At 51.1% G+C, this 24,841-nt stretch overlaps 1 protein-coding gene across 7 annotated transcripts in view; it reads left to right on the top strand.

The window, feature by feature from the left end:
- The first annotated feature begins 675 nt into the window (after positions 1-675).
- Ano1 (anoctamin 1) overlaps positions 676-24,841 on the top strand; it is a 146,807-nt gene continuing 122,641 nt past the window's right edge. For all 7 annotated transcript variants that reach the window (XM_004627110.2, XM_023710664.1, XM_023710665.1 and 4 more), the window contains exon 1: positions 676-858. In XM_004627110.2, coding sequence (XP_004627167.2) covers positions 801-858 — 58 coding nt within the window. In that variant the 5' untranslated portion in view covers positions 676-800. The remainder of the gene's footprint in view (positions 859-24,841) is intronic.

Raw genomic sequence — 24,841 nt, 5'->3', positions numbered from 1 at the left:
AGATTTTTCTTCCGCTTTGGGGCAGTTCTTTCTTCCTGTATCCAGACTCCTAAATTTTGCTGGGCTGGGGGCTGGACCACGTGCCAAGGATCCCTAGATACCATTCAGGCCCCCACTGACCTTTGGCCACCAACTCTCTTTCCCCTTCCTGGGTTTCAGCCTCTTCTTATGGCAAATTAGTAGGGTCTTGCCGCCCACGGAAGGGGGTCCGGAACGCGGGTCCTCTGCTGAGCCTCTCCCTGCCAAGCTATCAGGGCTAGCTTGGGGGCCTCCTTAGTGGGCGCCCCTTCCCTGGGGCCTGGCGGCAGGCACGCCCCACACCACCGCTCGGGGCCCCAAGGCCTGTCCGGACTGATAAAAGTGTCAGGGAGGATTGCCCCCGCGTAGCGGGAGGCTGGGGGCGGGCGGGACCCGCGGGCGACGAGCTGAGGCTGCTGTCGCCAGAGTCCCGCCGCTTGCTAGGCGTCCGGTGGCTACCCCGCAGTCGCGCTACGCGCTGGGCGGGGCGGGGCGAGGGCGGCGCCCGCAGGTAACCCCTGGGGGGCGGAGAGGCCGGCTCGGGACCCCCGGACCAAAAAGCGGAGGGGGAGGAGCAGCGCGGCGGTGGCGAAGGGCGGCCAAGTTTGGCTCCGCCGCGCGGCTTCGCATCCTGTCTCTGGGGAGAAGTGGGGGAACTGGTCCCTCGGAGCTGGGCTCGGACTTGAGCCCTCAGCCTCTGCAGACTTCCAGGTGTGACTTCGCCGTCCTCTGCCCTGGACCCCGTGCGTCCGGGGGGCACCGGAGGCGGGGAGCGACGCGCAATGCTGGAGGCCGACGTTGGGCCGGAGGGGCTGTGCCCCAAGGAAGCCCCCGCAGCCCGTGAGTATCCTGAGCGGCGCGCGGGGGGCGGGGGTAAGGGGGCAGGACCCAGAGGCGCTACCTGGGCGTTCTCAGACGCCGCCGGACGGCGGCTTTCCTGGGATTAAGGGGCTGACGAGGAGAGGGGTCAGGCCCACCCCACCCCCATCTTCCTGGACAAGGACCATCCCGGCTGCTCCCCAGTGAAGACCAGAGAGGAGGGACTTCGTGGGTCGCAGGTCGCTGAGGCTCCGACAGACGGACAGAAGGCAGACAGAGCGAGCGATCCAGCTGGACTGGGGTTGGGGCTGGGGCTGGGTACTGTGCGGGGAGGGCCCCGCGCCAGGGGGCGGCATCGGCCAGGCTGGCGGGTTGTTTCCAATCCCGGGGGAGCGTCCGCAGTCGGGTTGCATCCACGGCTCAGGCGGATGCTAGGTTTTTCGGATGTTTTTACAGGCGCTATTAATACACATAATATTTCCGTGCTATTCCGAAGATTTATTTGCGATATAAAGTAACTACTGGGACTCAAAGGCATAATGGGAACGGTCTTGGAGCTTGCACAGGCAGAGACAGATGAGGCTTGGCCCGGGAGGGGGAGTCCCCGACTTCCTCCACCAGCCCTGCACATAAATCACGACCCTGGATATTTTTATACCAATAATTTTAAAATAAATGACCCAAGCAATGTTTGCTGGATGGTCTTTCCCTTCCCCATTCAGAGGTTCTTAAATAAACCGCAGAATGGGGTATGGCCGGGGGCTCCCTCGTGCAGGGGATTTTCTTTAGTGACACCGTGGAGCGTGTCCCACTGAGCTGGGGTGAGGTGTCTGTGCCCTGCAATCAGTGCCACCGCAGCCCGAGCTGCTAACTTTAGCACGGGAAGTCCTCCTTTTCTTCTTTCTCCGCCTCCCCCTGGGTTTTTTGGACTCCTATGGAGAAACTTGTTGTGACGTGTACTTCTTAAACAACCCAATTGGGCTTCTTTCCTGAAGTGGCACTGTATACTCCCCCAATTAAAGGAGAGAGAGAGAGAGAGAGAGAGAGAGAGAGAGAGAGAGAGAGAGAGAGAGAGAATGAGCCCGCCTTTCAGAGAGGGAAGGGAGACCTAGGGGTGGTCAGGATGCTCTGCTTCCTGTGCAGGGTTCTCAAGCTCAAGGTAGAAAAAGTTCCATTGAGGGGGCTGGGGAGATGGCTCAGTGGAATAAGCGCTTCCCTGGCAGGCACAAGGGTCTGAGTTCAATCCCTGGTTCTGCCAAAAAAAAAAAAAAAAAAAAAAAAAAAAAGAAAAGAAAAGAAAAAGAAAAAGAAAATGTCCCATTGGCTCTGCAACTAGCTGGACGCAGGAGCCCCATGCTCATCTTGTGTGGCTCCATCCGGGCACTACAGGGCTTTACACACTTGTGCTCGAGGCAGAGTGCATAGCCATGCCCGTTACACAGAGAAACTGAGGCCACACAGAGTAATATTGGCACCAAGAATAGAGCCAGGGTGCCTGCATCCAGCCCCTGTGAGGTTCTCAGTACTCTCATTCCACCCATGCAGAATGCCCCAGTGATAAGGCTGCAACATCCCAGGGAGCTGTTTTCTGTGCCCAATCATATGGGCTCCGGTTTTTGCAGTTGTCCTCAGATTGGGGCCCAGGCTGAGTCTCGGAAGTGGGGATCCAGAGCCTTCCTCAATGGAGGACCTAATTAGACAGATCTGAATCCGCTGAGCCCCAGCCTTCCCTCTTGCAGGAGCAGGCCCTTGTGCTTCTCCCGCTGCATCTTGGCTGGGCAGTGGGCTGGCCGGTGGGAAGGGCTCTTGCCCTCTTTCCCTGCTCTGGGCCTCACCAGTGTCAGGAGTAGGGTGCTAGGCACTATCCGCCTGCAGCGGACCCTGCGGGGGGCAGGACATCAGCTTGAGGTTCTCTTGGTGTGGTGAAAGCCAGAGGCTGTCGTTGATATTTGCAGGTTCCCAGGAGGAAAGCCACAGACTTGCAGGACAGAGGCCTGGGAGGAGAAGGTCACTTTGTCCCGTTTTAGGCATCAAGGCACTGAGGGTGGAAGCAGTTTCAGTGTAGTACAGTGATAGTCCCAGCTTTGCTGCTCAGAGCTGTGTGCTCTTGACCCACTTGCTTACCCACTCTGTGCATTACCTATAAAGCCCTGAGGTCATTTGTTATAAAGATAACTTGACTCTGTAGCTTTTCTGTCTCCATCCCCTGCAGTGTGTTGGAGCCCAGAGGTGCAAGATGCGATGGTTTGTTGCACGCCACCTCCCAGGCTGCCTTCTTCAGCGTCTCCCTTGTAATTTATTAATCAGCTGCTTATCCATAAAGTCATTGTGTGCACTTCCCACCAGGACGGTGGGGTAGGGCAGTGTCATCATCACTCTCCACCAGGCCTGTCTGCCTAGCTCTTTTCTCATCCCATGAAGTATCCTGGCCTCCCCCCTTCTCTGGAACTACTGAGGGCCCCCAGTCACAGAGGGAGGAGGAGGGAAGGGACACAAAGTCAGCTGAGCAGGGTGCTGTGTACAACCAGCGAGACCTGGTCTGCATCTGCCTTGTCACCCTCCTCCACCCACGCAAGAGGAAACTGAGGCACAGATCCTGTAGTCAAGGTCACACTGCTGTTAAATGGCCTGGGTAGGATTTGAACTCCAGGCAAGATGCTATGCAGTTGTCCCTGTGCTGCTGTTGACCCACTCTGGGCAATGGCAAGAGCTGTCCTTCGTGAACCTCATCCATCCTCATTAGGAGCAACCAAGCACCCACAGTGGCCTGATGCTGTGTTCTTGGTCCTAGGCACACAGTGAGGGTGAGGGACAGAGTAGACCAAGCTCTCGGGACTGTCTATAAAACATTTAGTGTGTTGTCTGGTGATACAAGGAAAGTAGAGCAGGAGAGAAGGAGGCTGCAGGTGGCTGTCATTGTGCAGAGGTAGAGGTCAGACCCCAGCAGGAGCAGGGACAAGCAGACCAGGCAGAGGGAACAAAGAGTGCAATCAGGTGACAACCGGAGTTCCAGGAACAGGCAGTGGGTTCAAGGACCAGCCAGGACATGGGTAGGACAACAGGGGGCAGAAGGGGGGCAGGAGGGGACACTGTGTGAGGGGTCTCTGGCCGCTGCAAGGACAGGGCCACAAAGGCCTGGAGCCGGCAAGGGACCTGGCTGTCAGGTTTGGATGGAGTCTGTGGTTGCCCTACAGAGAACAGCCTCCCTCCCTACTCCAGATGGGCCATCTTGGGGCCCCAGGGGAGGCGGCACTGCAGGTCCCATGCTGGAATTGCCCAGAAGTGGGGTCTAAGAGTAAGAGAGGATGGATGGACAGCCCCGAGTGCTGGGGACTGAGCAGATGAAGGTGGGAAGGTCCCTGAGGAGAGGTAGGGTGGGGGCGGAGGATGGTTTTTGGTTTTTTAGTTTTTAAAATCGTGGTCAAGCATGCGGTACAACATTTGCATCATTTTAGTGTTCTTGTCACTGGCATTAGTGACTCTTCCAGCGTTGCACAACCACCACCACCTCTACCTATTTCCAGAACGTTTTCCTCATCCCACGTAGAAATCCTGAGCCACTCAGCTGTGGCTCGCCTCTTCCCTGCCCCCCCCCGCCCCTCCCCAGGGAGCCCAGCCGCTTCTCTCTGCTGCAACTTGTGTCCTCTAGTGCTCTCATGGCAGTGGTATCCTCCGTGCCTGTCCTCTGTGGCTGGTACATTTCACTTCACATGTCTCGCAGCCTGCTCCACACTGCGGTGGCTACCCACCCTGCACTGGTGTTACGGCTGCATCATCTTCTCTTGCCTCACTGATGTCTCTAGAACTAGCCTGGCAGGGCTCAATGACAGTCAGACGGGGACAGACAGCTGGACGGTCAGACAGACGATAGCCGACTCTCCCTGCCAGTTCTCTTCTGTCGCAGGCGCTGCTGAGTTGCAGACCCTTGCTTACATCACTTCCTTTAGTATTCACTTGCTGCATTCGTGATGTTTGCAGCCCCTTTTAACAACTGAGGCACAGAGAGAGCAAGGCATGTGCCCAAGCTTACACAGCCCAGAGAGCTCTGGGAATCCTTCCAGGAGGACCTGCCTGCCCTGGCCCACGAGGACTCCTGGCTCTGCGCCAGGCACTGCAGCTCAGTGCTGCCCCCTAGCTCTCCAGGGTGAAGGTGGCTCACTGTGCTTGCTTGGCTGCTACTGGGGGCACAGGCGAGACCCCGTGGGTTGTGTGAGCTACCTCTGTCCCACGCCCGCCTCTGCCTGGCGCTGCTCGCCGCTCAGCCTCGGCCACAGCCCGCTGCCCTCAGCACCCGGCACACGTGGCAGGATGCTCACACTGTGTACTGAAGCACTCAAAGCCTTCCGAGTCCCCAGAGAGCCCTCTGACAATGGTCATGCGGTCATTAGGCAGACAAATTACTAGTTTCATCTATTTGGCCCTTGGAGGGGACCTGCGTGTATAGTAGCTGCCTAGCTTGGTAATTTCAGCTTCCTTTTTTTTTTCATTGCAGCCCATGGGGACAATTGCTCCCTCTGAGCCTTTCACAGTGATCTGGCTGGCTGGGCTGCAGTTCCCACACATAGCACAGCCCACGAGGCCCCAGCAAGTTTGGGGCCCCAATCCCTGGTGCTGGCGGCCACGTCCTGAGACCACTTCCTATCTATCTCCACCACACCCGTTGGCCTCTGGGTGTGGTAAGCAAACATTCCCCCGACACCCAAGGTTTAATCCTCTCTCTTTCACACCCTGCTGGAATCACTTCTGCCCACATATGGCCTCTGGTGTGTAATGATTTTGTTAATGCGTTTGCGTGGCACTTCAAGTTGAAAGTCTGAATGTGCAGCTTGTCGTGGAAACTGAGCTATTGATGTGCGCTATTAAAAGGGAAGTGTAATCAGGGATCGTTTTTATTGTGCTGTGTTTCCTGGGCGGTGAGCAGCCTCAGATAGAGCAAATCAAGAGCTCAGGGTGAGCAGGAGCAGAAAAGGGGTCCAGCGAGTATGGGGGATCCAGTTACAACCTCGGTCAAGGTGGGCTCTGTGGTGTTTGAGCCCTAAGGTAGTGTTTGCTTCTGAATCTCGGTTCTGCGCTCAGCTCCCTCCAGCCTCTGTCTGCACGCGGGTCAGAGTGTGTGAGAACAGCCTGGTGTCTGCCTAGCATCCGTTTCTGTCCCAAGATTCCATCCAGGACCATGAGCACCTTTTGTGGTCATGGGGCCTCCAGCTCCTGTGTGCTGTGACAGTGCCTCCGACCTTTAGTTTTGTGGCCCTTGATAGTTTTTGTGGGGTGCTGGTCGAGTGTTTTGCAGACTGCCCCCACCTGGAAGTCTTTTTCATAAGGTGGCTGAGATCTTAGGCTGGGGGAGTGGAGTCACAGAGGTGAAGTGACATCTTGCCACATCCCCTCAAAGGCATCTGTCTTTACACACAGGACTCATCCCCTATAGGGAGTGACCTTGAGCATCTGGCTGAGGTCCTGCTGGCCAGCTTCCACTAGAAGTTCATTGTTCTTCTGTTTATTGAACTCAGGACCTTGCATTTGCCAGGCAAGTGCTTATTCTACTGAGCTATCTCCCCAGCCAGTTCTTTCTTTCTTTCCTTTGAGACAAGTTTTGCTGTGCAGTTCAGGGTAACTTTGAACTCACTGTGTAGCCCAGGCTGGCCTCAGACTCACAGAGATGCTTCAGCATCAGCCTCCTGAGTGCTGGGGTTACAGGCTTGCATCGCCACACCCAGCCTAACAACAGTATTTAACGTAGCAGAGAGTTCTTAATGGGGTCCAGAAGATCTGACTGATGATTGATTGATTGCATTGCAGATGGAACCCAAGCCCCTTTGAATGCTAAGCAAGCACCCTGTCACTGAGTCATATCTGCAGCGCTCACAGAAGGTTTTAGATCACAGCCATCAACTTATGAGACTTCTGGAACCATTTTGATTTAATTTTGCTGAAAGATGGTTGTTCTGGGTTCTTCTTAATTAGTGTTTTAATGCCAGCAATTCTTCATGGTGCTAACAGTCCATTGCGGTCACAAATTGAACAATATTTCCTAAGAATAGAGCTTAGAACTCTCCCTTGGGCAAAGCTCCAGGCAGTCCCCTAAAGGATAAGTTGGATTTAACCCCATAGTGTGTATTCACAGGGACTCCCCAAAATTCATCTCAAAGCGGGACATGTTTTGATACTTATCATTTTATGAATAACCATTGGAACGGGTATGATTCTGGCTTTAAAGAGGTTCCTGAGGGATCTGAATTCTTTCCAAACACCCCTGAGTGAGCCGGCCAGCCCCAGCCTTTCTTACTGGGCACAGTGGAAGGAAACTGGAGCTCAGAGAGACTGACTGATGTTCCTTCAGTCACACAGTAGTTTGGTGGCAAGAATGGAACTCCAGGCTAGGGGGTGTTGACTCCAAATCCAGTACTCTCTCTCTTCCCTGGGCCCAAATCAGATGAAGAGTTTGAGTTTGAGAATGATGACTCTTGGAAGCCCCTTCGGAAGGCAGCACTTGTGGGGGGATGTCACCCTTTAAAATAGGTCTTATGTACAAGCACCTGTCCTGTCTTAGAGGACAGGTCTTAGACCCCTGTCTGTAGCTGAATGCATGTGAAGCCTTCAGCTTGGGTTTGGGGTGCCTTGAACACTGAGTGCCGTTGCTGCTGAGAGGTGCTGAGGTTGAGATCTTAATAAGGAGCCTGGGTCCCCTCCCTGGCCTCAGGTGCCCTGGGAAGTCTCTTCTGTGTGTGTGTGTGTGTGTGTGTGTGTGTGTGTGTGTGTAGGGGGTGACCATCCGCGTTGTTCACTTTGGTGACTTTATCCTTACTCCTGGTGTGAGAGGAGACATTTTAGTTGAATCTGTGAGTCCAGTGTTCCCAGGAGGAAAATGTGGGCGACCCCCAAGCAACGCCCAGGCTTGCATTTCAGACTCAATTCTGGATCTTAAAATATTATCTTGCTGTGTCCTCCCAGTTCCTAAATAAAAGATTATAATCAGTCTATACATGTTGGTAATGCAAAAGAAAACAGCATGAGTTGCCGTCAGGGTGAAAGAAAATATTAAGGAAGCCACAGAGCAGGACCTGGGGCTGAGGAGTGAGCCCGGGGCAAGAGAAAGCAGAATGCCACAGAGCTCTGAGAGGCTAGACCCACTGGTACCTAGGGCCACAGGTGGCTCCAGAAGGCTTTCCCTCAGCCACTCCCCACAGTAACCCCAGGGCCTTTGCCTAAGTACTCTCTTCCCCAGAGCACTCTTTCCCTGTGTCTCTTTATCATTTTTTTTGGTTTAAATGTCACTGGGACAGAGACCATCCATGGCATGCCACCACCTGGTGCCTGCCCCTCGCCTTCAACACTGGCCACACTTTGTGACTGGGTTGTGTAATCTTCAGCACCTCCCACAGTGAGCAGCACATGGTAGATGCTCAGTTAGCATGCGCCTGGTGAATGGTGGTTCTGTGCTGTGGGACTTCCTGACACTAGTGGCCAGAGAGCCATGGGACTGGCTGGGGTGGGAGTGGGAGTTGGTTCCTGATACTTGAAGATCAGAGTGTCTCATCATAGCACTACGGACCTCCCTAGCATGGGGACAAAAGGCTGGGGAGGCCCAGCGTATCCTCTACCAGTGCTGGGCTGCATTATTTGCCTCTGAAAAGGTTCTGAGCCAGAGGTAACCAGATGCTGGCTTCTCCCAAGAAAGGCATCTCAGCGAAGAGTTGACAAGGAACTCCCAAAGGACTTCTATGAGAAATTTTTTGTAACTGTAACTCTGTGAGATTTACTTGTTGGACAGGAATACAGAAGTGGAGGCATAGCTCCCCAAAGTAAGCCCTGGGGAAGAGATTGATCGTTAGGTCTGTCTTCTCAGAATGTTTCATTCATGTGTTGGTCCTGGTGGAATGAGCCACAGATGCATAGGGGAAGGCTTCCTTATCCAATCAGCAGTCACCTGAGGTGGTTTAAAAGAAGGGACCTAATTAGCATATGAAAAGGCACTAGAGTTTATTAGTGGCCAAGAGATGCAAAGTGAAACCACCTTCCGATGCTATCACACATCCAACCAAGCACTCAAAATGCAAAATCCAGAAGATACCAAGCTTTTACAGGAATAGGGAGCAACTGAAATCCTTGAACAACAAACAACGCTACTCAGGGGAGTGTCAACTGACCCTCTGGATAATTGACAATTGTATTTACTGTTGAACAAATGCATGCTCTGTGGCCCAGAAAAACTGCTCTAGACAGATATGCAACAGAATCATGTACACATTGTAAGGTTCCTTCCTCTGGCTCAAAAGAGAAGTGGGAGGAAAGTGAAGAAACCCTTTATTGCTTGGTTTGGGAGGGCTGCCAAAGAGAAGCAGGCTCCCTCGGAGAAGAAGCAGGCCAGCAAAGAATGTATTGGCTGGGTTGGGGATGGAGCTTGAGTGAAAGGGGTACGGTAGCCTAACAGGCACTGATTGGGGAAGGCGTGGCCCGTGCTAAAAAACAAAAGAGGCAGTTCACGGTTAACCAGGGGAAGAAGACGAAGGTCAGTGTAGGAGCTGTGCGTTCGTTGGTCTTGGGATCCCTGTGCCATGCTGACTGGCCGCCACGAGGACCATTGGACTGAGCATGGGTGCAGACCTGGCACACATATCCTTCAGAAGAGGGGTGTGTGTGTGTGTATGTGTGTGTGTGTGTGTAAGTACCCCAAGCAACACCACTCACAGCAGCCCCGCATCAGTCATCTTTCCACCATGGGGACAAAGTACCTGCCACATAAAGCTTGCAGGATAAAAGATTTTTCTTGGCTCATGGCTTAAGAAAGTTTAGTCCATGGTCAGCTGGCTCCAAGCAGGGGAGCAGCAGGGCAGAAAGGCATGGCAGAGAAAGGCTCCTCATCTTGTGGCAGCTAAGAAACAGGAGACAGGAAGACTAGAGTGAGACAAAGTGGCTGGGGACAGGATACACCCTTCAAAGTGATAGCCAATGAGACCCACTTCTTCCAACTGGCTCTGCCTCCTATAGGCAGGCATATATGAACTCATCAATGGATTAATCCACTGATGAAGTTAATGCCCTGGCGACCCAATCACATTGCCAGAAGTCCTGCCTCTGAACCTATCAGCCTTTTGGAGGAAATTCTAGATCAAATCATAGCCTGTTACTGCCTACTGCTGAAGGCTCATACCCACTTTATTATGCAAAATGCCCTCAATCTATCTCCAAGTCTGCAGAGTCTCAACAGTTCCAGTATTGCTGGTGGTGAATGTCTGTGTTTCCAACACTCTGCGAAGCTGGCACAGGAGGATCACAAGTTCACGCCGCCCAGCCTGGGCAACTGTTATGGCTTATCTCTAGATGTCTTCCCAAAGCTTCATGCATTCATAGGTGGTGCTTTGGAGAGATGATTCAACCTAGGGTATGTGAATATGGATTAAAGGTGTTCTACTTAGATTAGTCTGTGATTGGTTTGATGTTTTTCTGGATGTGTGTAATGAGAAGTCCCATCCTGGATGTGGCTGGCACCAACTAATAGGTTTGTAGTCTGGACAGAATATGAAGGGAAAAGGCCACAGAGATAGCTTGGTGGTCTAAGCATCTGCTTGGCAAGCACAAGGACACAAGTTTGATCCCCAGTACTGCATGATGTGCTGGTCCTGCAACCCCTGGAGCATCTGGGGAGGCTGAGACAGTAGGATCAGTATGAGCCTGAGCTGTGTAGCAAGACTCTGTACCAAATAAATAAATTAATTAATTTAAAAAAATATGAAGGGAAAGATGGAAGGCATGCTGGCTCTTTGCTGTTTGCCACTTCCTGCCACACCATGAAGGCTTTCTCCTCTGTGATGCCCCTCTCCTGTGCCACCCTGTCTTCAACCAGCTGACTATGGACTGAAACCTCAGCAAGCTGTAAGCTAGAATAAATGTTTCCTCCTTTAGCTTTCAGTGTCAGGTATTATGTCTCAACAACAAGAAAAGTAATGGAGACACCAGCTTAACGACTTAGCAAGACCGTGGCTCAAAACTGTGGCCCAAAACGGGGAGGGAGACTGGGGATGCAGCTGAGTGCAAAGGCTCTGGGTTCAGTCCCCAATACTGGGGGAAAAAAGTCCAAAGTCTCCTCTGAGACTCAAAGCAAACTCTTAGCTGTGAGCCCCCCATAAAAACAAAACAAAACAAAGTTACACAATTCCAAGATAAAATGGCACAAGGCAAACATTCCCATGCCAAAAGAGAGGAATGGAGGTAGAAAAGAATTGGACTGAAGCAACGTTAAAACCCAGCAGGACAAACATGAAGTCCTGTAACTCTATGTCTGGCATTTAGGACATGTGACAATGTGATGTAAGTTCCAGAGGGCTAGGGTGGCCCTGCCCTATGGCCGTGCCAGTTGCAGCCCACATGACCTCTCTTTGGGGCTGGCTTTCCTTACTCTCGGCACCTTTGGAATCTCTGTTGTAGTTTCACGTCCATTGCTTAATGTGTTACCCTCTCAGGTGCTCCTGGCAGGGACTTCAACTCTGTCCTATACTGCCTGGCTTCTCAGATTTTCCTTTGAAATTTGAATGGAAACCCCCATAACTGCAGAACTCTTGTATTCTCTATGTCTGAAAAAGCAGCATCAGGTGAATGACACGAGGGCCTGCTGCCAGCTTGAGCAGAGGCTGGGCCCTCTTGGGCTCCAGTTGCACTTTGGAAAACACTTCCCTAGGCAGCCCTGAGCAACCGAGGCACCCTGAAGCTCTTTGCTCAATATAAACTCTTTCCCAAGACGGTATACTTTTACACACTTGAACCTGCGATGGGTAGGTAGGGCCTTGCCAATTCCCGAGATGTCTTCAAAGTATCTTTCTTATTGTCCTGACGCAAAGGACTTTTTTTGTCTTTTAAATAGCACTCATCTCTTCAACCACATCTTCCTGGACCCAAGCTTTACAAGTGCTTCCTAGAAATCCATACCGCACATTTTCCAAATCTTTCTGCTCTTTGCTCCTAATTGTAAATCTGACTAAAAGCTACCAGCAGTATCTGTGCCATAGCCTGAACATTGTGTCACCTTGAAATCTCTTCTATCAAATTAGTGCATCTGACACCTTTCAGTTCAGTCTCAAAGTCTTAGGAGATGGAAAAAATATAGACAAGTTCTTTACCAGAATGTACCATGAATGGCTTCTAGTCCAGTTCCAGTAGAGCCCTCACTGACATGTGAAACCTTAGGAGCACAATCTTTACTATCTGAATTCCTATCAACGTTCTGGTCTTAACCTGTATCACAACTGCCCATCAAATCCTGCTTATAGCCTTCTAGGATTTCTCTAGCTCAGTTCTCCAAATTTTTCCTGTCTTCCTGCAAATTAGCTCCAAAGGTTTCTGAACCCCTTGGATGGGTATGGCCGCAGCAAGGACTGTACTTCTTGGTACCAATTTTCTGTGCTAGTTTTTCGCTACTGGAAGCAAATAGCTTAGAAAAGAGGAGCAAGGGTTTGTTTGGGTTCATGGTTGTAGCTTGTGGTTGTAGCTCGCTGAAAGGCAGAAACATCATGGCAAAAGGACAGAGCAGAGGAAAGTGGGGTCACTGGGGACAAGTCCTTGAAGGACATATGGGGATCCACACCACTTCCTCTTTCAGTCTTTTCTTCCCAGTTTTCATGATCTGAGCAGCTTTGTTTCACCACATGCCTCCCACTGTGAGTTTCTGCCCCATCACAGGCCCAAAGCTATGGGGTAAACCAACCATGGCCTGAACTCTCCAAACCATGAGCCTTTTAAGTTGATTCTCCCAGGTATTTTGTGAAAATCATGGGACTTTCTCTGTCAAACAAATAGGACAGATATGAATGAAACATTATTAATAATTATAGCAGCTGTTTATTGCATGAAACTTTATGCCAGGTGCTTATTTATGTACCTTGCAGGGATCATCTCATAACTTGTCATTGACCCCCACAAGGGATTTGCTGCTGCTTACCAATGGGAAGTATCCAAGCTCAAATGGCCAGGAAGTAGGGAGGTCAGGGTTCAAGACTGGGGGGTCAAGTTTCAAGGGGGTCAAAGTTCAAGTTCAGGCAGTTGCACCAATGCCTTGCAACACCCTGAGCCAGCTGTCACCTGACATGGTAAGAATAAAGCATTTAAGGTGTCACGAAGCACCATTGCTTCTCAAAGCTTGTAACCAGGGACTACTCCAACATGCTTCCCTCTAAAAATATCAGGGAATAACAGCAGTACCCTTAGTGTGGCTGCCCCTTCTCTCCTTAGTGCTCAGCAAATGATCATTTGATTCTGACACAGGAATTGTTTCATTTACGCCTTCCTTGCATGGTAGATATCGTTCCTACCATTCCACAGGGAAAGCCACTATAGTTCAGAGAGGTTAAGTAAAGTGGCCAGGGTCACACAGCTTGTAATAACATATTAGAGCGGAAAGCTTTTCTTTGCCAACTTCATAATCAGGAGGAGGTGACATGTTTCTTAAAATGTCAATGAAAAAAAAAGTTGGCTGGCACATTGTCCTGAATTATTCTAGGGCACATCTGTGAGAAATTCCTCCAGTTTGAAATCTCTGTGGACTCAGCCAAACATGGCCTCATTGTTGATCTTCAGATGCATATTTTTAGTGTGAGGTGGGTTGTGTTTATTTTTTTGATGAATAGCAAAATGAGGGTTCTATAAATAAAGTCGTGGCTTGAACCCCCTTGTTTTATTTCCTGTGGACAATTCACAAGTGACTGACCAATCGAGTTACTTTGACAGTTGTGGGAAATTCAAAATGCAATGTTCCTGGGAGCGGCCTCAAAGGAAGCTCTGGGGTTCGGAGCACTCCAGCGCTGTGACGCCCAAGTCCAGGCTTCAACCACCCATCGTTTCTCAGGGCAGACTCCTCCTCTCTCGGTGATGATCAGGGCCAGAGGCTGCCAATTAATTCATTACTGTCTCTCTTAACAAAGTGCAGTCTGCTCATTGCATTGAAAAAAGTACAGACAAAGTAATAGGTCCATTCCTATCGTGCCATCTATGAGACTGTGTGCCCCAGCTTGGGGTCACAGAGTGCCAGCCAGCACAGCCCAGGATCTGCAGGCCCTGGACTGGCAGGGCCACTGATTAGATAGGTCAGATTCAGCCATGGGAAAAGCTCTCTCTAAGAATGACTCACGCTGACACTGCCAATGGTCCCCATGTGGGGTTCGCTGGCTCTGACTTGAGCCCTCACAGAGGTCAGACGCGTGTCTCCACCTGCAGGCTGTTCCACCTGTGCCCTGTGTCCCACATGGGATTGCACCCGGGGACGTGTGCCTGCTCAGCGAGGCCTCTCCTCCCCACTTGCCCCATTGCTCCCCTGTCTGGTCTTCTCTCACCCCAAGCAGCCCCTGCCAGCCCCAGGAACACAGGGATGCACACTGTCCATGCCCCTGCCCTGCCTGGCAGGGTGTCTGGCCCCATCCCCACCTCCCTGAACCCCGTGCACTGGTGTTTACTTTCGCATTCTGATCCTCCAAAGAGCTTTTATTTAGCACTTTTAAAAATCATTATGGTTAAAAAATGAATAAATAAAATTTAGCATGGTACAATTTTAAATCCCATGTTTAATTCCACAGAGGTATTTAGTATATGTGGACTACCGTGTGGTCAGCACCACCATCCATTCCCAGCACATTTTCATCTCCCCAAACTGATGCTCTGTCCCCATTAGACACTAACTCTCCACCATGTCCACCAAAATCCTGCTTCCTGTCTCTATGGACTTGAGGACCCTAGGGATCTTATAAAAGAAGAAACCTATAGAATCCTCTCATATCTGTCTTTCTGTGGCTGCTTTATTTCATAACCAAAGATCCATCCACGTGACCATGTATCATGGAACTGCCTTCTTTTTTAAGGCTGAATAGTGTTCTGTGGATAAGAGAGGCCACGTTGTATTTGTCTGCTCCTGTCCGTGGATACTTGGGGCACTTCCACCTTTTGGTTAATTTAATGCCACTGTGAACACAGGTGTACACCGTCCTCTTTGGGATGGTGCTTTCAATTCTTTCAGGTATTGTTATGATTCGTATCCAGGTGCCCATCAAGCGCTTCCTGCACTCACAGGTGGGGCTTTTGGAAGGTGACTGAATACAGGGGTGGTGTGCTTGCTGTGCTGTCAGGAGGTGGTGTCTGGTTAGAAGCAAGGGGTCACTGGCGTGAGACTGTAGGTGGTGTCTCCTGCCAAGAGTCTTCCTTTCCCTCTCTGCTTCCTGGCTGCTGGGACCTGGGCAGCTGTCCTCTGCACAGGTCCTTTTATCAGGTCCTCCTGCCTTGGAGCCAGCAGCCTATGGGCGAAAAACAAACCTCTCCTTTTTCAGTTGTGGGGATTGGGTATTTTCTCCTAGCCAAAAGCACGCATAGAGCTGAACATAGAATTGCTGGATCAGATGATAATTATATTTCTAGTTATTCGAGCAACTTCCAGACTGTTCTCTGTGACGGTTACATCACTTTACAGTCCCATCAGCAGAGCACCAAGTTCCGACCTCTCCACATTCCCACCAAGACTCTGAGGCTGGCAAGATAGCTCAGCGGACTAAAATGCCTGCTTAGAAAAGTTTAGGCAAGCACAGGGACTGCGGTTTGACCCCTGCACCACATGTCAAGACAGCCCCGCCCCCAGGGTGGGCTGAGCCAATCAGAGTCCAGGCATAGTGGTGAGCACCTATAATCCCAGCGCTGGGAAGGCTGAAGGCAGGAGGATCACCACGAGTCCAAGCTGCATAGTGAGACCCTGCAACAACAAAATACATTAAAAAAAAAAAAAAAAAAAAAAAGACTTGTTATTTTGTTCTTTAATAGTGGTAGTCCTAGTGGGGGATCCATGGGTTTCTCACTGTAGTCTTCTTTCTTTCTTTGTTTTTACTTAATGATTTACATTAGCATTTCTCTGGTGATTGTGATGTGGAGCTCGCTAGCCATGTGCGTGTGGACTTCACAGAAAGTCTACTCAAGTCCTTTGCCCACTTGAAAGCAATCGGGTTGTTGGAGTTTGCAATTCTTGCGTTGCAGGAGGTACTTATCTAGTCTAGATACTTGCCTCGTACCAGGTGTATGGCTGCAGGTAAGCTGGCCTTTCACCCTGCTGATGCTTGCTCTGGCTGTGCAGAAGTTTTGACATTTGACGGAGTCTCACTTTGTCTATGTTTGCTTTGAGTATCTGTCCTCGATGTCCTAAAAATTATTTCCAGGGTGGGTTGTGGCGTTTCCATGCTAATTTCTTCTAAAGGTATTTCGCTTTATGGTCTTCATTTAGGTGTCTAACTCATCCCATTTCTTTTGCGTATGTGTAGTACTGGAGACTGGATCCAGTGTCTTCATACTGTTATAGTCCTGGCCCTTTTAAATTCTTTAATATTGAGACCAAGTTGCTAACTACTCGGTTGTGGCTGGAACGTAATAGTCTTCCCTCCTCAGTCTCCCAGACTGGGATTTCACCACCACACCGTGCCCCCTCCAACATCAAATGGAGCACAAGACCTTTATCTTTGGTGGTGCCCATGGTGTGGAGGCCTTACAAGGGCAGATGGTGCTGTTTCGACTGCCATTGCCAGTGGGTTAGAAATCCTCCCTGTATCTCGCTGTGGCAGGGTTTCCTGGAGCACAGGCAAGCCACTCTTCAACATGCATCCCGTGTGTCTGCGTGGGGGAAGGGCAGCACAGAAAGGAGGGGGTAGTATGGCCCCACAGCGTGTTCTCCAGGAAGACGAAGTCTCAGGAGCTCAGTGTGGGCCCCGACAGACCTAGGAGACAAACAACACAAGCATTTGCTCCCTTTGGGCCCTGACATCTGGAAATGAGGGCATATTCTTGGAAGTTCGGTCCAATTTCCTTTTCTTAACACCCAGCAGGATTCCTGCCAAGTGGGAAACCAAAGCACAAAGGGCATGGTGGAGTGGCCTCCCTGGGTCACCAAGTATGAGCTGTGACCCTCTGGGACCCCAGTGGTCAGAGAGATTGTGCTTGCTGAGGCCCTCAGGGCTGTGATCCTAAGGAAGCGATCTGGGAGCCTGCCTTGGATACGGCAGTGGGAGGTGGGGACTGTGGAAGGGTTCTGCAGGACACGCAGGGAGACCCAGGAGAAGCCTGGTGTGTTGTGTCCTCCTGCAGAGGCTGCCGATGGCTGTCTAATGGGCCATGGCATTTGTCTTGCTCTAGGCCTAGGTTATCCATCCTCCCTTAGAGCCATCTGGAACACAAAGAGTGCTGATGTTCTTTGGGAGGCCCGCAGGGCTTATCTGCAGCTAAGGGGACTCTTGGCTATCACTTCTCTGTGGGGACCTGAGGGCAGAGTCTGGGGAGAGGCCTGGAACCCTCACAACCTCCAGGAGACAGTGATGCCAGTAGGCAGCCTTGGAAGTCCTGGGAGGGCCCACAGGCCTGTCCTTCTCCCTCCAGCACTCAAAGGCCCCTCCCACCCAGGTTCCTTGTCCTTCCTGTTCCCCCTGCCTGGTCTTGCCTCCCTGGAGAGCTGCACAGCCTGTGAACCCCCCTTTTCTAGGATCCCCACCAGATTCTGTTAGTGTCTGCATGACCTTGCTCTCCCACGCTGTGTGTTTCCCTCGGCCACTGCCATTTCCTCCACTAGGATGGGCGCACACTGGGCAGGGACTGTGGGCTCTGCTCACCGCTGCCCTCCAGCACTGAGACAGGTGTGTGCACAGACAGGTGCCCACTGCAAGCCGCCTGGGGCCAGGGCTGGGGGACTGGGCTCCAGGAAGCCAGAGCAATGTGTGGGTGGCTCAGAGGACTTCCTGGAGGGAGTGGCCATCACCCAGGATGAGTAAGCTTTAGGCAGAAAGGGAGTTGGGAACAAAGGAACCGACGTGCCCAAGGCCTGGTGAGGATCAGAGAGCAGGAAAGAGAAAAGAAGACTCAAACTTGGCTGCAGCCGCTGTGGGCAGTGGCTGGGAAGTGGCCTTCAGGAGTACTGCAAGCATGAGGCATTCAGTGTCTTTGAGGTGGCTGAGGAGTGAGAAGTCACTCATCCCCTGTCTGACTGCAGTTCATAGATGAGCTTCTGGGGCTCACAACAGCCACTGTCTTGTGCTGGTGGCCCCTCTAGGGAGACACAGGAACCAGGATCTGTTCACATCTCCCATTTGGTGCGGGGGCCTGTCCTTCATCGCTTTCAGTGGTTACCTTCCCCTTCTCAGATGGCTAGAAGGCCTCAGGTAAGCGTTCCAAGGCAGTGTGTCACAGTCAGGAGGATTTCTAGGTGTTTCCAAACCTTAGCACTTTAAAAACATAAATATTTAAAGAAGTCCACCATTTACCTCCTCGATGAAAGCCTCAAAAGTGTGTTCTTCGATCCTCTCCTAAAGTTCAGCAGCGTGTGGAGTGCTGACTAATTCCTGCAGTGTTTCCACACCTCAGACGCCCGACAGACAGTTATAGTGACCCAGCTATCAGCAGAATTGTTGCTTGCTGAAGGTATACGTGCTGGGAATTGAGATCCGCCCTTCCGTCAGTCTGTCCCTGAATGGATCCATTCTTCCATGTATCCATTTAATGTTCTATTATATTTCCATCTGTTCCTCCATTTTTCCATTCATGCATTCATCCATTTGTCCATCTATTCATCTGCCCATCTGTTCATTTCTCTAGCTGTTCATCCATCCATCCATCCATCCACCATCCATCCACTCATTCATTCTACCCATCAACTCTGTTAATGCATGCCTCCACCCATTTGCATAAGTATTCATCTATCCATTCATTTTTTCATCAATTCATTCATTCATTCACCTCTTTACTCACATATATATAACCACCCCTCCATTCATCTTTCTATTTGAAATTAGCGTAGTGCTCCCACTAGAAAAAAGGCCAGCCCTGCTTTGAGGGAGCTCCTAGTCTAGGTGGAAGGCAGACAGTTGGCTGCCGTATTTCATTTATCTCCAATGGTAATAGATAACAGCAAGGAAAGAGTGGGTGTTCTAAGAGTTTACAACAGAAGAATGACTCAGTTGGTGTCACGCGGGGGTTTGAGATGACATGTTTTAACTGAGGCCTGAAGACAGGTAGGAGCTTGCCAGAAAACAGCATGGAGGACATGTATTAGGCAGAAGGCTAGGCAACCAAAACAAAGTCTAATAGCTTCAGCAGACTGGCCTGAGGCTGGAGACTAGGCCACAAGGGCTGGGTTGTACTGGGTCTTCATTATGTATTGGAACTTGATCTTAAGGCAGGACGCCAGGACAAAATAGCAAACAGGAGGGCCATAACCAATCTTGTCCTGTGTAATGGAGTTTTAATCTTGACTTTAATAGACAAAACATAGAGAAAGATACTCAAATCCTCAGTAGCCCTATATGAGTTACCTCCAGCTACTGTGACAAAGTGCCACAGATTGGGCCCCTGAGACAAGAGACAGCAATTGTCCTAAAGCTCTGGAGACTCGAAGTCCAAGGTCCAGGTGCCTAGGCATTGTTTCTGGTGAAGCCTCTTTCCTCGGCTTCTAGATGGCCTGGCCACCTTCACCCTGTGTCTTCCCGTGGCCTGTTCTCTGCACAAGGAATGTGGTGCATCATGATCACTGTCACACAGTATTGCATTTGTAGACCTTGGCTGTGTGACCCAGCTTGCTGCTTGTGGGCAGGCAAGTGTTGGAACTAGCCAGCAGGGGCAACTCTGCCCTGGTGGTTCTTATGTGGGTCTTTAGGTGAGACTGTGAGAATACTACTGTCATGGTTGGGGAAGGGATTAGATCATGTGGGCTCTAACTTTATTGAGTGGATTAACCTGCACATGAGGTCATGATTTGATTACATTATTAGGAAATGATAGTAATAAGATTTAGGGCCTCGTGGAAGGGTGGGCGTTACAAGGTAAGACCTTGGGGGCCGTATTAAACCCCAGCCCCTTCCTTTTTTGCTCTTTCCCTCTGCCTGCTTTCCGGCCACCATGGTATAAACAGCTCCACCATGATGCTTCTGCCTATGCCAAGCCCACAGCAATGGGGGCAGCTGCCCATGGACTGAATCCTCTGAAACCATCAGCCAAAGTAGTCTTTCCTCCTCTAAAGTGGACTTCCCTTGGCGTGGGTCACAGGGTTGCAAAGCTGACTGATGCACCCCCTGGGACCTTGTGGGAAGTGGTCTTGCTGTATTGGAAGATCCAGTTTCAACTCTGGGAGTGACACCGCTCCATTTTCCAAAGTAGCTTTTGCACTGGGCACCCACCCCTCAGGATGCCTGGGGCTTCTGGAGGCTCCACAGCCTCTATCCTCATAGGCTTTGGTCACATGGGAGGTTTGCTAGGACCCAAGGGAGAGACCAGTGGTCATGCCTGGGCTGGTGGCCATGGGATGGAGACAGCAGATCCTATAGTGATTTTGACACATTGTGCCTGGGGCACAGCACATCTTTTTTCACAAAAGTAGAGCTCTCCCATTTTGTTTACAAAGGCTTGTTTTCTTTTTGCTTTTTTTCTGTCTCTTTTGTCCTTTCCTTACTCTATCCTTGAGAGCCACTGTCGAGTATTTTTGTTGTTGTCATTGTATTTTGAAAAGGCTTAATGCTGGAGAAAAAGGCAGGTCAAATTTGAATGAGTTCCTTTCTTGGAAATGTCCTTCTGTCTTTTTGTGGACCAGTTCCTAGTAGTGCAGACCTACTATGTGTGGGGCAGATTCTGGATAATCTCAGTGCCTAAAGTTTGCTTCTGACCTCATGGGGGTGTACTGCCTAGAATGCCAAGCCCAGCACCATGACACGGACTGTGTGCTGTGTGCCTGCTTCCAGCTCATAGGGAGCATGAGCCCTGGAAAGAGGGGCAAGACTCACCTCTTCTGGGCTCAAACTCAGGCTCCCAGTACCACCTCGCCACAACTACCGTGTGTCAACTTACTTTTCCCGGGGGGCCATTTATGCGCAAGCTCAATTTTCTGGGTTCTGCCCATTTAGCACAGAGGCAGAGTGCACCACCTCTGCCCCTGGCTTGTCACTGGAAAAGGCGGGGTTTACATGGTCCCAGAGCCTGCATCAGTCTGGAGCCTTGTGAGGACTAGGACCCTGGAGAATCTGGGAAAAGTGCCAGGCAGAATCTAGGCAGCCCCACTCAGAGCGGCATGGAACGTGTCCGTGGCCACAGCTGTGAGGCCCCTTCTGCTCTCACCTCTCCTCTGTTCCTGTCCATGAGACAGCAGGAGGGTAATGACTGTACCCACTGAGCCATCAACTCAAGCATACCTCACGAAGATCATAGAGTGCACTGCTCTTCCTCCTGCGTTTTCATTTTACATTTGAGCAAAAGTAAAGTTTGCAAATGTCTTCAGGGAGTGAAGAGAAGGACCAGACACCACGGTGGCTCGTCTGTTCCTCTGATCCTGGATTTGAAGGCAGAGTATATAAAGCAGTCCCAGCCTTGCCCTCTCAATCATGGCCAGAGATCCAGAGGCAGGCCTGGGGGGCTGAGGACAGAAAACTCTGCCTAGACAGTGAAGAATAGGGCTTGGTGGGGGCCTAGGCTGCTGATCTCACTTGAGAGCTCCAGGAGGGCAGGGGGCACCATCACAGACCTGTTCCTCTTCCTGTATGATTTTTCTGCCTAGAAAAGTTGAAGAAGATAAGGCCCCAGCCAGGATGCTCCATGCAGAGCCATGAGGCACACTCAGAGCCTGCAACAGTGGGCAAGAGCAAAAGGGAGACTTTGAGTTGTACAGTTCTGCCGACAAACTAGACCACAAAGTACCGCGCTAACAGTGTCAGGCCATGTCCTGGCCAGCCGCCCATGCCAACTGTAGTTGCCCCCCAGGTAGCCTGTCCTACTTGATTTCTCTACCTAGCAGAGATTGCTGCCTGTTCCACTGGAGGTTTTATTTATTTCCCTGTTTTAGGTTCCCCCATTTTTTTTTCCCCACTCAAGTACAAGCTAAAGAGGGTGCAAGGATTTGGTCTCTAATGTTCACTGTTTCTTTCACCCCTTAAAAGATAACTTGCACATGATGGGGCTCCTTAAATACATGTATGGTGGATGAGTGAACTCACACGGGTGCATCTGAGGCCCTGGGCTGCAGAGATGGGCCTCGAAGACCGTGCGAAGTCCAAACACCCGCATGCTTTTCCTTGCAAATGTTAGCAGGACCGTTTCTTTCTCCTTTTGCCCAAACAGAAAAGAACAACATCTACACGGTGAATCACAAAAGCAAACTCTTTGTGAGGTGAAGATCCTTTTAAACCCTGAGCACATTTCCAGTTTTCAGTAAATCCACTTCAAAGTAAAGCAGAGTAGAGGTTCAAAGTAAAGCACAGTAAAGGTGGGCAGAGCCCTGGTTTCCCATATCAGATCCTCACACCTGCCAGTGACCACCCTTTCCTAGACACTCCTGAGGCATGTACCTTTGTTCCCATCACAAGAGATTCTTTCTTTAGGCCTGCTATGCAGGCCCCGCCCCTGAGATGGCAATTGAGACTGGGCGTGGTGGCGCATGCCTATAATCCCAGCTCTTGGGAGGCTGTAAACAGGCGGATCACTAAGAGTCCAATCTAGTAAGGAGACCCTGAACACTTTGTAGACCCTTCCCTAAAAAATATGAAAAAAAGTGATTTTTTTTTAAAACCATGCATCGCATCATGGTCATTTACAGAAAATGGGGAGCCCCTCCAAAATTCAAATGAGACCCTATTAGAAAGTTCTGCGATGGCTCTGGGATTGGGGCTGCTGGGAGCTGGTCCTGGCTGTCTGACCCTGAGTGGACGTGACACAGGTTGTTCCCACCTGGATCCTTCCTTGCTGTTTCTAGATCCCCACTGCATGCTCTTTCCTCTGGCACTATGCCTGGCAGTGTTCAGGACGGGGATGGTTCCCTGCACCCTAATCCTGCCAGATGTCATCGAGCAGAGTCCTGCCAACCTGGCTTGGACACTGAGTACAAGCAGGAAGTGAAGTGCTGTAGAAGCTCTGGGGGCCGACTTGTTGGTTACTGCAGCAGAACCTGGCCCATCCAATCGATATCCATGGGTGACAGAAAGACTGAAGGGCATGTCTGGGGCCGAGATTGGAGGCTGTGTTGTGGGTCTGCACCAACAAGACACCATGTATTAATTGTACACCTGTCCATCTGGTCAGTATGCTATTTATTGAAGCCCACTAAGTGCTGAGTCTAGAGTGTGGCCTTGGGGATGCAACCATAAACAGACTCTGCAGTGTCTGCCATGAGGGACCTTCTGCCAACAAGGCACACAGTAGGCCAGGGGATTGTAAAATGTTGCAGTAGACCTTCCAAGTTCTTGGTGCTGGGCAGGCATGTGGCTGGGAAGGCTTCTTGGCAGAGGTGCCCCATTCATTCATTCAACAGTAAGCCTTAGGCCTCTGGAAGGGATTTACCAGTGATCTAAGCATCTTGGAGGGCACAGGAGAGAGAGAGAAGACCTCTCACACATTCATTCGTGTGGGTGCATGACTCTGTCACACACATGCATGCACACAGGAGAATATAATGGGAGCAGGAAGGAGTGTCCCAAAAGAAGACATTGCAAGGACACAGTACTGCTGTGCCTGTCTGCTCTCCTAATGTGTAGGAGTGGGGTCATCCCAGCTCACATGAGCCAAGTGTTTATCTTCTAGATGTTCCATGCAGTTACATCCTTGAGGAGAGTGGTGGGAGAATTTACACCAGGCGACTGGGCAAACCCAGTAAATCAGGCTTGATGTGTTTTGTCTCCCAGAGGCCCAGCCCCCACGCACCACTCTGGAAGCTGGGTGTTCCAGGCCCCTGGGGTTACTCACGGGCAGGCCCATGACTTCTGGTCATCTCATAACAAAAGCTTTCCCAGCCACTTTTAATCACAAAAACATGTCTCCTGTGGATAATAAACTGCCCGGTCCCCTGGGAGACCTAGAAAAGCATCATTTTCTCTCTTCCCCTAGCCAGGCCAGCTGCCTGCTGGTGGCTGGTAGAAAGGGGTGCGGTTGTGCCTGCCTTCGAGGCCTGCTCTGCTGCTCCCTGTTCTCCACCAGGGTAGGGTGGGGTGGAGGCCTGAGAGGCTGCAGTCTGTCGGGACAGGCCCCGGAGGAGTGGCCAGGGCTGGGCTGGTAGCTCCCAGCGGGGGCAGATCCTCAAGGCTGTTTTTCCCACTCCCCCACCCCCAGTACTGTGAATTGAACCCCGTCTTTGCACTGAACTATTTCCCCAGCCCATTTTTTTAATTTTTAATTTTGAGACAGGTTCTGGCTAAGTCACCAACGTGTCCAGGATGGGCTCAAACTTGCAGTGCTCTTGCCTCAGCCTCCCAGAGCTCTGGGACTACAGGTGTGCACCACTGGGCCCAGCCTAATGCTGACTCTTTTGAGGGACTTGCATCGTTTGTTGTTTTCGATCTCAGAGTGATAAAAACATCCAACCTGGGTCTTCCTGGCAACCTCAACCTATAGACTCTAGGGTCCCTTCCTTCCTGGCCAGCTCTCTCCTAAGGGCCCACTTTAGACCCATATGAAATCCTCAGACCACCCTCCCCAACCTGCAGGCCTCGCTGGTGGTGGGGTGACGTTTCCACTCTGCACAGTCCCCATTTTACAGTGTAGAATGCTCTAGCATGCTGTGCTCTAGAGATGCCTGAGGTGAAAGGCAAAGCCCCCCTCACCCCCTTGGTCCTCTCTCCAGCCTCCAGTGAGGAGGACCCGAGGGAAAGCAGCAGCCCTCACTCGCTGTCTCACAAGAAGCTTCCTCCATTCTCCCTTGGATGGTGCCCAGCTGGGTCATGAGCCGGCTGGTCCCCACCACCTCCCTGGCATCGTGCAGGTGGTCCAGCAACCCACTTGGAAACCTCAGGCAGTGACTCCCTCAGAACCTGGTGGGGTGCAGTGCTGGGTGCAGCACCAGACATTTGGGAGGGGTCTGAGGAAGCCACCTCTGAGGAGAGAGACAGAAACACATTATGTTCTTCTGTGGGCCAAGGCGTGCATGACAAGGAAGACAGGAGCTAACTTTACAAGAAAAGCAAGCTGCGTTCTAAAGACTGTTCTCTCACGTCACCATGAATGGTCACTGTTTCTTTTACTGTTCCTCATCACGAAGTAC

Source organism: Octodon degus, unplaced genomic scaffold, assembly GCF_000260255.1.
Source record: "Octodon degus isolate 3935 unplaced genomic scaffold, OctDeg1.0 scaffold00018, whole genome shotgun sequence".
In the NCBI taxonomy this organism is placed as follows: Eukaryota; Metazoa; Chordata; class Mammalia; order Rodentia; family Octodontidae; genus Octodon; species Octodon degus.
Note: the sequence above shows the minus strand (reverse complement) of the source record. Positions and strands in the feature narration are given on the sequence as shown.